The sequence below is a fragment of the Vanellus vanellus genome (assembly GCF_965231255.1).
Source record: "Vanellus vanellus genome assembly, chromosome: Z".
In the NCBI taxonomy this organism is placed as follows: domain Eukaryota; kingdom Metazoa; phylum Chordata; class Aves; order Charadriiformes; family Charadriidae; genus Vanellus; species Vanellus vanellus.
Genome location: NC_138908.1, coordinates 42,575,374 through 42,590,388, shown reverse-complemented (window position 1 = coordinate 42,590,388; position 15,015 = coordinate 42,575,374). Strand labels below are relative to the sequence as shown.

Genomic DNA, 15,015 nt, shown 5'->3' with positions numbered 1-15,015 from the left:
TGACTATTTAAATCCTTTTCAGGACTAGAAAAACCCAGTGTATTTACTGCATGTTAATGTTTAGGCTTGAGGGAAAATTATTAACTCTGGATAGAGAAGGTAATTCCTATTTGTAATAAAATTCCAACATTTTGAAATTCCCTATGAAAGCAGGTGGAGCCCGGCTCCAAGACGGTGTGTGTGCTTGGCGTGGAGGCCGGACCATGGTCCAGCTGCAGACGCTGGAAGTCTGAGTTCTTGGGTCTCTGGATGGAAGGGAGCGCGCTTAGAGGACTGGCGAGGAGTCTGGCATGTTTATGCCACTCCAGGACTTTATCCTTTAATTTCAGTCTTTGTTAAACTTTAAATTTCCCTTCTTGTTGAAGCTAATTTTTTTTTAAAGGCTTACCAGCCAATGCTAGAAACTGTGAGGAATAGTATTAAAAACTGTGTTTTTTCAACACTATCCAAATTTTTCCTCCCCTGCAACTGTCCAAACATTAGGCACAACTGTAAAAATCAGTGTGCTAAGCTGCTAATATTTTGTCACGCATGTAATCCTATTTTGATAAGTGCAGTTTAACGCTTACTGAATTCCTGTAATTAGGTGAAAAAAAAATATATAATCAGAAAAAAATGGCAATCTCCAATGTGTTTCCCATTAAGTTAGCTGGTGCTTTTTTTACCTGCCCAGAAGGGGCCCAGATCTCACCCCCGGGTACCCTGTTATCTTTCTTGATAGCTGCTATGTCCAGAATGAGTAGTTAGGAAAAGCCTGCTGCCTTACCAAACCAGAATTTGTGCATCTTCAGCTGTATCTCAGATGTAAAGAGAAGAGTCTGAAACACAGACCTGACCACCTTCTCTTGATGTCCAGTTACAGAATTGCCAAATGGGAATTTCAGAGTGTGCATTTTTGGTTGATGTCCTCTTTATATGTGTGTGTGTGTATGTAAAGATCCCAATTGGAAAGAAAATGTGTATCCTGTTGAAGGAAGGACAAGCTGTTTTCTTAAGGGGCATTTGGAAATATTTCAGGTATTGGATAAAAGAAAACAGATTTCAACCTGAAAAGTGGCAAGAAAAATGGAGTGAGAAAGCATTTTCTTCTCACGACATAACATACGCCTCTCATATTCATATCCTGTTCTTATGTACTCAGTACAACACAGAGAAAAACATCCTTAGGCTAAAGAGATCCAGAGAAACCTACTTTTGGGGGGGAAGGGTAGGTGTCTGCCATAGAATATATGGTATTTTCTGTGTGTTTTGGGTTTTTTGTTTTTGTTTGGTTTTAATTAAACGAGTACTAGGAGGTCAACGGAATAAAAACCATCTAACTAGTCATTACTGGTGATAGGACGCCTGTGTCTTATGTTCCTCTTTCAGGCAATGGGTGTGTATCTCTATGGTGAACTAATGGTGAATGAAGATGTGAAACAACAAGAACTTGCACATAAATGCTTTGCTGCAGCACGAGAACATATGGATGCGTCCTCAGCCAAAGTGGTGGCAGAGATGTTATTCTGAAGAGGTGATTTTTCTTTTTAAATTAAACACCCTGATTTTGTCTCAAACAGAAAGAATAGGCAGAGCTCACTAAATGTAGTAAACTTTGGCCATACCACACAGCTTGTGGCTGCTTAGCTCCAAAAGTAACTCTTGTTAAATATCTTGCCTTTTTTTTTTTTCTTTTTTGAAGCCCAGCTGCTGGAGCAGTGAGTTAGATACGTGTAGGCACTAGCTGGAGAGCATGGAGGATGGCTTTGTTGTAAACTTTGTAATGGACTGTACAAGAGGCAACTGTAAGTCCGAATGGCCAGAGAAGGCCAGGCTCCACCTGCAGTTGTTTCCCATTCTGTATTTTTAACTCTGCTTACAGAAATTGCAATTGTGCAAGGGGCATTTCTGTTTAACCGCATGTTGGCTTGATAGTCAGCACAGTCTTTGAAAATAATCTGAGCCCACAGTGGAAGTACGCAGTTGTGCACTTGGAAGCAAATCTGAATCATGTGAGAACAAGCTGATAATTCAAATGTTTTTGTGATAAGTGTAGTGAGGCCTTTGAAGACTGATTATGAGGTAAGAAGAGTAGCCTTAATATGAAGAAGCTGATTAATACATAATCTAGCTTGTTTCTGAACTCAGTGGGGAGGAATCACCAGAGAAATAGCAGAATTGCAAGAAATATTCACGAAATAAAGATTGCTGCAGGCTATAAACTAGTAATTTGCAAAGATGTGCTCCGTTTCTCAGTCTATTTGAGTAGCCGGAGATAACCTTACAGTGTTTGTACTTGCACGTTTAACACACAGCCAGTTAGGATTGGTATGAAGGTCTCTTCCACTACAGCATACCTCAGATTTTGTTTAATGATATAACTCATCTGCCAGACTGATTGCTTTGGTTGTTCACATAACTTGACTGTTGATTTGTGGTTTCAAAATTCAGGTGTCTCATTTCACAAAATCATCATTTTCTAATTGGTAATGAGCAGAAATCTTATTTTCTCCTGTTCAAGCCTATGCATATAGCAGTACTCGATAGAGAGCTCCACTTGAATTTGAGGTGTTTATTTATATGCAATAAGCAAGTAGATACCATGAAAGAATGGTTGTTTATGAACAGCCACGTTGTTCTTCTGTATAGGCAAGAACTGTGCCTGCCAAGAAAACTTTTTTGGAAAAAGTGGGTTAAACTGTAAAATGCCAGGATATCAGTTATGGGGTAGGAACTTTGCCCTCTAAAACAGGTAGGGCTAAGAGACTTGCTTGTGTGCTCCCAGTTTCCAAGGACCCACACGAATTTGAGTTATGTTCAACAATTTTTACTCTGGTAGATAGATGCCTTCAAGTGTATGAACGCCAGAAACATGGAATCATAGAATCATCTAGGTTGGAAGGGACCTTTAAAATCAAGTCCAACCATCACCCTAACACTGCCAAAAACCACCACTAAACCATGTCCCTCAGCACCACGTCTACCCATCTTTTAAATACCTCCAGGGATGGCGACTCCACTACTTCCCTGGGCAGCCTGGTACAATGCCTAACAACCCTCTCTGTGAAGAACTTTTTCCTAATATCCATCCTTAACCTCCCCTGGCGCAACTTGAGGGCATTTCCTCTTGTCCTATGGAGATGGAGTTTGTTCTGGTACTACTGTACTTTGAACTGTCTTCCTATAGTTCCTTCAATAATAAAATAAGAATCAAAATTTCTACAAGCTTCTGGTGGTAAGTACCTAGCACAGGAAAACTACATGGTATGTATGTGTTAGCAATAGTCCAGAATTGCCCGTTTGACTTCTCAGACAGACTAGAAGTGTATAGTGAGCTGTGACATAAGATCTAAAGATACTGTTATGAGAACAACACTCTGTGTGGCTGCACAGCTTTCTTTTAATGTTGTGGCTGTTTGGGTTCCTGGCATGATGATTTGTGATTTAAGATTAAAATCACATTGCCAGGGATTACCACACAGCCATGACCACAGCTGCTAGTGTGAAACTCACCATAACTATCCGGTCTGTGCACAGCGTGGAATCCTCTCCATCCATTAAACAAACAAACAAAAAAAAAAACAATTAAAAAAAAAAAAAAGAGGAAAGCAGCAGATGCATCGCAGAAGAACCTCATCCGATAATTAGCTATACCGAGACGGAGACCTCTCTGTCGAGGTGCAGAGCTTAGCTGATTGGTGAACAGTGATTGTTTCCCTCTTTGTTCACAGTGGCTAAGTTCTGCACCTGAGGAGAAGGGGAGAGGAGACTTTGCTTAATGTCAGCCTGCGCAGGGTGGAGAGCGTTTGCTGGCTGATGCCTTGCTGCTGAATGGGCAGACTTACAAGGAATGCGTGTGTGCGAGACGCAGTGTATTGAGGATAAGAGGCAGAGGTGACTTGGGGAGGACCAAAGACTCTTGGTTTTAGTTGAGAATAAACAGTGCTCCTTAAGTTCTCGACCTGCCTGCAAAAGTAAGGCATCACCTACAGTAATTTGGTTACCACGCTTTTCTAAAGGTCAGAGGAAATACATGTTTGTGACTTTAAAACCAGAATTGTCTATAAAGCTGTGTTTTGTAGTCTTCTCTTTAACGGATGCTGTCTCTGCAGTTGTAGCTTAGCACTGTGTGTCGTTTGCAGGAAATGGTTGTTTCCGACTGGAGCTGCCACTTACGGCTGCTGCTGTTGTTCCAGGCTGTTGATGGACCCGTCCTCCGGTGCCTACTGAGCTGATATCAGTTCTGATTTTACACACTGGCTCAGTTCAGCAGGAACAGGAGTCGAGCCCTAGAGCAAAAAAAAAGATGTACCTTTTCTAATAGCCTCTGAGAAATGTTGTTACTGTTTTCTCTCAAAAACGGAATAATTATACATTACGATGTCCTGATGTTAAACACTAAACAGTCTAAGGTGGAAAAGCTGCCTCAGTACTGTTTAGAGAACTGTTGGCTTAAGACGAGAAGGTATGTGGACACGTAGCACATCACACAGTATTGCTCTGGTAAATGACCTCCGGCGTTATTTTCAGTGTAACCTGCTAATAACCAAGAGAATGTGCTTGCACTGTGGATCTCCCCTGTTTCCCCCAGACCTCTTGTGGTAGCTCTAGAATCTAAAGAGATCATTGTAAACTCTGTGAACACCGTTACGCTCTACTGGTAACCTAAAAAATAACTCCGTTTGGAAAGCTGGGGCAATCAAGAATGCAGAGATAGGCCTTTATCGTGACAGAATAATAACTTTTACTGCTGTTTCCATTGCAGGAAAGATCACAGAGAAACTCTTTTAATATATACCCCGATGGTACTAGGATTTCACTGACCCAAGACATCAAAGGAAGGATTATGTGACTGCTAAAACAATCAGCTGACAGAAACATTTACCTCTCAATATTTATGTCTTCCAGAGGCTCACTGTAACCAAGAATGCAGGCGCACAAAACAAACGACACACACACACACAGTGCTGCAGCTTTAGGTAGTCCTTTAATACAAGGAAATTGGGGGTTATCCTTGCTCTTCAGTGATACAACCGTTCCAGTTTGCAGATGCCAAGGACTCTTGATCTGAACGATTTTATGCACTCCGCTAATTTGGCCAACATTAGTAATCTCTGAAATTCCATGAAACTGTATTCTGTACTTAAAATTTTGTTTGTAACTTCTATGCCAAAATAAAAAGCCAATATAAAATTAGTGGGAGCTGGGGTGGGGCTGGGAAGGTTAACTGGAAGCTGAAATAATCTGTGAAAAGTGATCAGCTGTAATCCTGGTGTTGGCACAGGACTGAAGGAAAGACGAAGATCAGCATTCTCTCTCTGTCTTATTTAGGTTAACTTTTACCAGAAATGTCAGATGTTCCATTTTCTGAAAATGTCTTCCATAGCCTGTGCTGCTCCTTTTGCACAGTGATACATCAAGTGTAGCTCTTCTTTCCTAGGAACGTACTGCTCCACTGATCAGAAGACATCTTAATTGTTCCTTTCAGAGAGTAAGAATTTAAAACACAAAAATCTGTGAACATATTTACTTTGTACGCTATTGTTTTACATCAAATGCTGTTGTAAAAATAAATATTGTTTTTCAAGTCTGTGTAGTCTTTCCATTGCACAGTAGTTCAATATTAATTTACAAACTTAGGACAAAGAATTACCCCATTTCTGCTTTTGCTGTAGGAGGGAAGCAGCTGAAAGACTTAATGCATATTAACATGAAAAATTAAATGTGGGTTGGTTTGTTTTTTTTTTAAAGTTCTTGGGCCCAGAATCTAAAGTAACAGCCTGCCTCAACAGTGACTTCAGTCCAAAGAGTACAGTTCCTCTTTACCTCACTACATTTTCTGACCTCCCCCTTTCCAGGCACACACGGTGTCAGTACCTGAATTATGGCACACTCAGCAACTTCTTTCAAATGCAGCAAAAATTAGGGAATTGTCCAAGAACACGGTGAGATACTGCAATGGCTCCTAATGTAGTTACACTCACAGATGTAGCTATTGAGGGATCCTGTTCATAAAAGAGTTACGCTTCATTTCACAGGCTTTTCTGCAAAGGCCAGCAACGGAAACCAGCTTGCTTTTTGCCTTTTCCATTGTGGAAGGGAAAGAACCCAGAGCTGGATAAGGCTCTTTGCACAAGAAACACAGAAATCAGGTATGTTGTAAGCCTGTTCGTAGCCGGTGCTGTTAATACTACATGGCAGGTAAGACATTCCACACATTTGTAAATATCACCAAATTTTTGTTCTTTCAACACAATTTACTTTTCTTACCTTTTTTTTTTTTTTAATATTGAGCACAGCAGTAGTTTATTTTGCTTGCTACAGCTGTTCCAGTGTCTCTCAGCAGTATTAACGTGAGCATGAACTTGAACATCATTGATTTCTCTCACAACTCTGTTCATCCATCATGCATTGTAGCAACTGAGAAAATGAACAGAAAATAAAGCACTAACACCAAACAACCTAAAAAAATGGCAGAGATGGCAGCCATGGCCCTGTATCTGGGCTTGTATGGCCTTTTGTTGCTAACCCAAGCATTGCTAAATAGAGTGAGGCTCCAGATTAAGAAGGAAGCTAAAGGTGGTTTCAAATAGTTGCTGTCACCATAACTCATCAGAAGTGAGAGGAGACTCCTGTATGTGTTATGCAGTAGCTTCATTAACATGATATAAGCATTATCATTAGTTTAAAATCCTTCTGAATCACGTTAAAAGCTCTGAGATTGAACCATACAAAGTGTCATTTAAGTTTTTAATAGGCCCTATTGAGAGGAAAAAAATAAACAGCACTAAACCGAAAAAACCTAGTGTTTAGCACTGTTCATTTTACTCCAGATTCTCCCAAGGTGGGTGTTTCTATATTAATTTCCTGAGAGGAGGAAGTTGTAGATTCTAATTATAGTAAATAAAAGCAAACAACAACAAAAAAAATCCATGTCCACAAACTTATTGTCACTAAAATCATTACAGTAAGTGATGTTCTATCATCTGATACCTCTATCCAGACTCGACTGTCAACACACTAAAATTCAGTGAAACTGCCCATTTGTTAACTTCTTTGTTCATAAGTATAGTCAGGCATTTGGGGAAAGTGGCAGAAATGCCACAACGTTAAAATCTCTCTGTTTGGAGGTGAAAACTAAGACTTCTATGCTAACATACATCTACGTATCAATGTACGCAGCTATGACAAGCACAGGCATTCACCTAGGTGTGTGTCTTTGCCCTGCTTTGCTTGCTTTCTGCTTCTGTTTCATAATCACCCCCTTCTGAATAGAAGGGGCTGTTTGTTTGGTGGGGTTTTTTTTTTGTTTTTTTTTTTTTTTTTCCTCCCAAATGAGAGATGCATTCCTGGTCATACGCTTTCTGCTACACACACAGAGTTAAACATACCATTTTGCTGACAGCAGTTCCTCTGCTTTGTTTTCTGCCCTCAGCTTTGCTGGGAGGTGTTTGCAGCTGCTGCTGGCGCTGTGCTTGCTCCTTTAGGAGGGAATTAGCTGTACCCTCTTGCCCATTCCGCGTACGTAAGAGGGAAGGGAAGAGGTCTAGCCTGGAAACAACAGGCCTAGCCAGGAATGCGGCCTGAGCAAGTGGGCAGCTTGGGGAAACAAGTAGGACTCAAAGCGCAAGGAGCCTATATGGATTCCTGACACATAAAACACACTACGAAAAAGGTATTCAAACAAACAAACAAACAAAGTTCTATAGAGCTAGGCCGTGATAATGTATCACGCAGAGTACTGCGGCCAGCCCGTTTATCTCCACAGCTGATGACAGTCTTAAAAACTGGTATTCCTATTACAAAATCTTAGCTGTTTTGTTAACAAGAGTTTGCAGGCGTAGGCTCCTCTGCATACACAAGCGTGCGGGGGGGAACCACATCACCTTTGTAAGAACGAGCAAGCAGCTGCATTACTGTGTGCCATTACGCGCCAGAGGCTTTACTAGTTTTGGGTTGATTCTTTCCGAGCAGAAACCGGTCTGGAAACATCTGGAAAACCCACACCTTTCAGGACCGGGTCACTCCCAGGCCCCCGTAGCGCAGGCAGGTGGTGGTGGGCGGTGGTGGGTCCTGCAGGTGCTGCGAGGCTGATGCACGATGGCAGTGCGTCGCGTGTTACGGGTTGTCCTGCTGCACGGCACTGCGGTCTCGGCTTTTGGGCCTCAGGAGGGAGGGATTTCCATTCCTTCTGCCCTTCCATATGCTTGATTTAAGTGTCAGGAGTAGTTGTGTATGAATTATCTAAGCATGTTCAAATTTTATGTCTGTAACAATGGTATTTTCCTCTGAGCAAAGCACTCTCTTAATATAGTAATGTATTCTACAGTAAGATTACCATTTGATATAAACCCACATACTGAGCACAAAACGTTACTCCAATTCATTGCAAACCTTACTCCAAGACTTTAATTCTTAGTATCTAAAAGTAAATTAATATATTTCATGGTCTTTTAAAATTATGAATTATCTACCTTTGTGCTACAATTCCCAGTATTCATGAATCAGTTTTGTAATAAGTAATTTGGCAAAAATTTTGCTTCAGCTAAAATGAACGTGTGCTCGCTATGGCTTCAGCTGAGATGGGTGTGTGCTTGCTATGCCTTTGGAAAAGGGATAGTGTTAGATAGGATATCAGACGAAAGCAACAGTTAGAAGTACCGAAACTTGCAGAACAAAGAGCGGTGTAGTTAGCTAAGATAACCACAGGAGTGTGAAGAATGAAGAAGCCACAAGAAGGACATGGTGATAAAGACTTTGTGCCTCCCTCCTACCAGGAAGACCCCTGAGGAAGCATAGCGCCTGCGCCGCTAGAAGGGAGGGGGCGTGCTCGGTGGTGGGTTGCATTCCAAGAACTCGTTGATTATGTAATTGAGGGTGGGCTGTGTTCCGAAAACTCATGGATTATGCAAATTATGTTCCAAGAAGAAACATGAATAAGTATAAGGAATACAAAATGAAAACAAGTGTTTATGAAGGAAAAAATGAGCCACAGGAGGAGAAATCCCATATGTAACTTCCAGCACTGTAATAAATATTCTTTGCTCCACTGAATTTGCCCCAGACTAAAATTCAACAGTGAGCGTGTTTCTCGCAAGTTTGATGTGCTCTATAACAGGCAAAGATTTTAACAGACGCTTATGTGCATCTCTGTTCTTGGCCCAATCTTTGATGCCCAGACTAGTAGTCCAAAAAAAAAAAAAAAAAAAAAGAATTAATTACAAGAAAGGACAAGCAAGCAACCAAAAAGAGGAGCCTGACTCATCTAGAATTTCACCACAAGTATACTCAAGTGTAGGCACATACAAATACTGAAGTGAATGTATTCACTAACATGGATGTGTTCCCTTGTTTCTGTGGGCACAACATGTTGGAAAAATTATTTTAAAAACGTACCTTGCTGGCAGGCTGACATTTTGTGCCAGTGAAATATGCCAGTGCAGAAAGACATTGAGACATCTGCACAGTGCTTGGGAGATTAACTGCATTTGTGCATTTACTGGGAGTAAAACTGAGTACGTATTTTCTGCACAAAATTAAGGGCCTCATTCCTGCTGCTTCCAAAAGAACAGGCATTTGTTGTAATTGTTATTGAAAGGCATGCAGAAATTGCAGATGTGTCAAGATTTGCTTTTTCATGATTAATTTATGCATCAGAAAACAGAAGTTAGCTTTCAGCTGCGCATCGCACAGTACCCCAACAGCAGTAACACCCACAGTAAGACCACGCAAAAGCCTGGTTTTGCTTATCGCCCCCCTGTTGTAGAGACGACAACAGCTCTGCTGTCCTCTCACAGGGCTCTGAGCAGCAGCCGGACATCATTGTAACCTTTGGTTAATGTAGCTCACTTCAGTCGTCTCTGAAAAATGCCATTTCTCTGACTGCTTTTCCTCTGGTCTTGCTGGGAGCGGTGTCTCAGCAGTGGGGCGATGGCGTTGCCTGGGAGCAGAGCGGGTGTCACACACATAGGGACATACAGGGGCTGGCACATCTCTTCCCCTTCCCTGGCAGGTACACTGGATGACTTTGCACCGTTACCTAACTTAGCCTAGCAAAAAACAGTTGGTTTTGGTTGCTCGATTTGCTTCTTTTTTTTTTTTCCCCTAGAAACCCATTATGGATCATACCTGCATTCATCTTGCACCCCGGGCAGGAAGGGAGAGAGGGGGAAGAGAAAGCGAAGGCAATGCTTCTGCCTAAAGAGTAACAGCATCTCTCCCTGCCGATACAGCAAGTGGAAGCAGAACCGTTGAAAAGAAATCGAGATCAGAAAAGCTGTGATGAAAAATGGCCCAACAGCTCTCATCTGAAACCTTCAAATCCCGACAGAATTATCTTTCCAAAATGTATGTTATAGCTTAATTGCAAGGTTTAGGCTTGACGTTTGCTCAGCAACCCCTCGTGGCCAAGGTCAAGCAGGCCAGAGCAAGCAAGGATAGCAATTCAGGCTGGCCCTAAAAGCATGCTGTACAGTGTATTGCTCAGCACTGATGAACTGTTTTGGCAAAGAAGCAAACCTACAAGAAAGGAAAGTTGAAACGTAATAGTGGGTTTTGCAATGCATTTGAAGGAGAAATTTAGACATGGTCCACGGAGACATTTGTATTTTTTTCATGTCTCCAGGAAAGATGGTCATGATCCTGCCTAGTGGAAATTCACGGGTAACGCCTGAATTTGCAGACACACGTATCAGTCATTTCTATCTTAAGAATTAATTCTGCAGTAAACTTCAAGGCCTCTCTCCTCTTCAGTGGAATTTGATACTGGGTCTTCCCTCCCTATTCACAGACATCTCAAGGTAATATGGAAGTGCAGCACAATCATGAGTTTGAGAGCACTTTTAAACCCTTACTGGTAGTCTCTGCAGGGAATGATAATAAAGATGGGAAATTTGTATCTTCAGCTACCATTACAAGTTAGTTTTGAAAAAAAAATAATGGAAGTCCTATCTTTAGACAACTTATACTTAGTAGAAGTTACAGCATCATTAGTCAAAACAAAGAAAAGCTGCTGCCTCATACATGAAATATTAAGGGAACTTCTAACAGCAGCATGCAAACGACATATTGCATGCACCTGTTTTGGGAGCCTCAAAATAAACCCACAAGCTAAGAAATAAAATCAAAACAGCAAGGAGTGAATAAACTGTATATACCAGCTGATTCGGCACATACGCATGGGAAATCTCAAGGACAATGTAATTCAGAATGTGGATAACTAAGTGGAACTGTTCATTATGGTCAAGAATATGTAAAAATATGTTCTTTTCAAGATGACAATATGCATCTGCCAAAGTTCATGGGCCTAACAGATATTTTTATTCAAAACAATAGAAAAGAGAGGGTCATTGTTCCTGAGGGGTCGCTTTTTTTATGAAATGAACATATCACCTGCCATAATACAGAAGAGTTATGAAACATGCTTTTAAAGTAGCAAGATTCATTAAGAGATGGGAAGCTAGTTAAATGTACAGACCTATTAAAGACATAGTATTGCTGGATTTTTTGTCTGCTACTTGTTGTTCAGGTTTACTGTCTTATATGGAATTGCTATTTCCTAATCCTATCAGTACTACAATTAAATCGAATATAAACATCACAGCTAAATTTCTGCAATCTAGTTTCAACATGATGGGTTTTCTCTTCCTTCTCACCCTCCCTCCCTTCACACACATGCAAGAATATACAATCCATGCCTTGCTACAACTCAGCTACAGCCGGCTGACATTTCAAATTTTTGTTTCAGGGGCTGATGACAATCCAAAGTCTATCCCTATCTGGCTCCTGGCCCCTAAAAGGACCCAGTCACTATGAGTACACTTAAGCCATCAGAAGGGGCTCATGAGGTTTATTCCTCCCCATCAGCCAGACAGCTGGTTAAAGGAAGATGGCCAATGCAAGCAAGGGAAACTCCTTTTTGGCATTCACTAGTGAACAGACCACCTAACAGCAAATTCCCAGAATAAGCTACTCTCTGCTAAGGCAACAAATGAGCGAAAGCTACCATGAGCGTATCTTTTCAATCCAGGCAAGCATTTAAGGAAAAATTGTATCACAAGTAAGATAAACTTGCCAGAGAGGTAGGTGGACTTAAACGGGCCCACATGTGAACACTGCTATGAATTAAGTGCTAGAGGCACCAGCTAATTCAGCTGAGTGGCTTAACTTCTGGTCTTGCCCAGCAAAACATGCTGACTGCGTGACAAAGCCATTGCAGACTATCTGGAAAGTATAAAAGCATGAATTCAAAAACACGCTCGGTGCTTTAGTGGATGACTCCTCCCATAACGTTCCAGGTTTAGAATTTTCCACTAGACCCAAGTGGGTCTAGTGGAAAGCTGTGCTTCAGTGTCAGAATTTCTCACCTTCCTACAGCCTTCTTATATCAGAAGAAAAACTGCATTTTAATTACTGTGATATTATTCACTCACATAGAACATGAGAATCTTACTCTATCATTGGATAATACAGCAAAGAAATGGAGTAAACATGGTTTAGTAGTCTTTGGTTTAATAATAGCAAGTCATTTTTGCTAGATGTTTCATCCTACACTTGTATAATGCTTCAGAATATTTTTTTATTGTATCTCCCCCAAACCAAAACCAAGCCAAACATATACCACCACGGCATGAATTGTAACTTACCAAAACTAATTTTAACTCAGTTGCATCTTCAGTATGACTTTCTATTAACACCTCTTTACACTTACGATGGAAACCTGATTACAAATCCCAGAAGTAACAGATTAACATGTTACTACTGGTCAGGTAAATTGCAATACCTGGTAACATACCTGTTCTTACCATACCTCACAAAATAAAATGTATTTTGCTTTGTATATGACTGTACTAAGATCTTGGTTGAATGAAAACCATAGAAGTGGCTGTTTTTCTGAAGAAAATCCACAGAAATCACCCAGCTCCACGCTAGAAAACTTGCAAAATTCAAACGCTGTAAATTAGCAGTCTTAGATTGGAAAGAAGCATTATCAACAAACAAGTCAAATTTACTGTTTGTATTGAAAACAACTCCTTGAAGCAGAAAAAATTTGACAAGCTTTCTATATTCAGTATAATATCCAGAATTAGGGTGTGTGCTGACATAGAAATTGGAGGGACAGGAACAAGCTACTTGAAAGACTGATTGGCTGGTTCTGCATAAAAATACAGCCCTGAAGGTTCCAAAAAACTTTTCCAGAAAGCAGTGATTACAGAGGAGAAAACGCATGTTAAATGGATAATGCAGGAGCCACCATATGAGAAATCTTCCATTACTCAGACCTACCAAATCATACTGTTGCCTTCCACTGGCAAACTAAGAAAAGTAGCTTCAACATGCCACAAAATCATGGTTTGTATCAAAGTTAGATCATAATTCAAGCACTGTGAAAGAACAAGGAAAAAGGAATACCAGAGACTTATAACTACTATGCTAAATAAAGCAAAAAGAATGCCAGTAGAGATGTATCTTTTTAAAGTTACAGATAGCATCAATTATGTTTCTTCCTTAAAGCCTCCTGAAACCCTCCTTGTAATATTTAAATCATGTACTATTTCTTATGAAGCCAAACACAAGAAAACAAGAATGTACCAATTCACAACTAATTATTTTCTTTCTGCCTTTACTGCACATATCCTTCCTGCTTGAATTTACTTACCACTTTACTTACAATATACTTTAACAGTATATTCATTTTGTTAAAGAAAGTTAGAAGAATTTTCATGCACTTTGTTAGTAGAAAAAAAAAAAAAAGACTGCACGGTGAAAGGACAGTTACAAATTCATCTCCAACAACTGTAATACACATACATCATTGACCTAACAAATCTGCAAGAATTATACATTACAACTCTTTGCCAATATTTCTTTTAAATACTTTTATGCAGTTGTAATATGGAGAGAATTTAAGGACAACCAAAGAATCTCACATCCAACAACCAGATTAGAAATTAAAGCAAAAAAACAAAACCAAAGCAATTCTTTGGAGACACACTTTAGATTATTTATCATTCTAGGTAGAGCACTCCGCACATGTTCCCACTAGACAAATACCTCAGAGTTTCTGATGAACAAAACCAAATAATTTAGTTTAATCCCATGCTTTTCAGGTATGATATTCAGGGAATAGAAAAACAGGTTGCTTGATTTTGCTTTTTTTAGATCTGCATGGCTGCCAACAACTGAAAAATTACAACATCTCTTTTTAGGATTTTTCATTCAGAAGTATTTTTAATCCAAAAGAGAGGGAATCTCCTTTCTTCACAGACACACATTATGTATTTACTCTTTCTTCATATGCTGGAATCAAGTATTACAAACATTAACAAAATGGCTTCTGTAATTTGGTCTGGTATGACTCACTGGGAACAAAACTGTAAGAAATCAGTCAACAGCATTACAGAAAATATCCTTCCACTTCTCACAACCAAAGGACACTAAGTACCTCGTTTTTATTTTCCCTTGATCAAAAACAACTGCTACATTCAGAAAGCTTGTTAATTTAAGATACATGCTTCTGATTTTATATGCAAGAATACTATTCCAAGTCGCATCTTTGAATATAGCGCAAGTGTTGACATTAAAGCTACGCAATATATGAGAACAAATTACCGAAAAGAGTTAAGATGCTCTGACATTGCTATTCTCCATGCTTATTTTTCTAGTTAAGCTAGAAACAGGTTCACAAAACCTCTTGGGACAAATACTCTCCTAACGATAAACCAGTAAGGCATTGCTCACTGTCCACGCTCTTTGCATGAGACCAACAACCTAAATGAAGAAGCAAGCTAACTACTTCTGGACACAAAAAGGAAAGAGATAAGTTGCAACCATGGTCTCTTTTTAGGACATTTGGCCCTCAAACTGGAAAGTTTCCTTACACCTATGTTGTGCTTGCCCTGTTTTGTCTGAATAAAGAAAAGATTTCTTAAACGAGTAAATAATAGCATCAGTCATGGCACACTGAAAATAGGCTGTACTGCAAGCAACATTCTACCTGTAGTATCTGTTGACAGAGACCAACTATAGGGATAGTAC

At 40.0% G+C, this 15,015-nt stretch overlaps 1 protein-coding gene across 1 annotated transcript in view; it reads left to right on the top strand.

Annotated features, from left to right (window-relative positions):
- The window catches only part of AOPEP (aminopeptidase O (putative)), a 212,764-nt gene extending 207,195 nt beyond the window's left edge, over positions 1 to 5,569 (top strand). The window contains 2 exon segments of the mRNA XM_082497138.1: positions 1,369 to 1,513; positions 4,122 to 5,569. Of these exon segments, the coding sequence (XP_082353264.1) occupies positions 1,369 to 1,509 (141 nt within the window). The 3' untranslated portion in view covers positions 1,510 to 1,513; positions 4,122 to 5,569.
- The last annotated feature ends 9,446 nt before the right edge of the window (positions 5,570 to 15,015 follow it).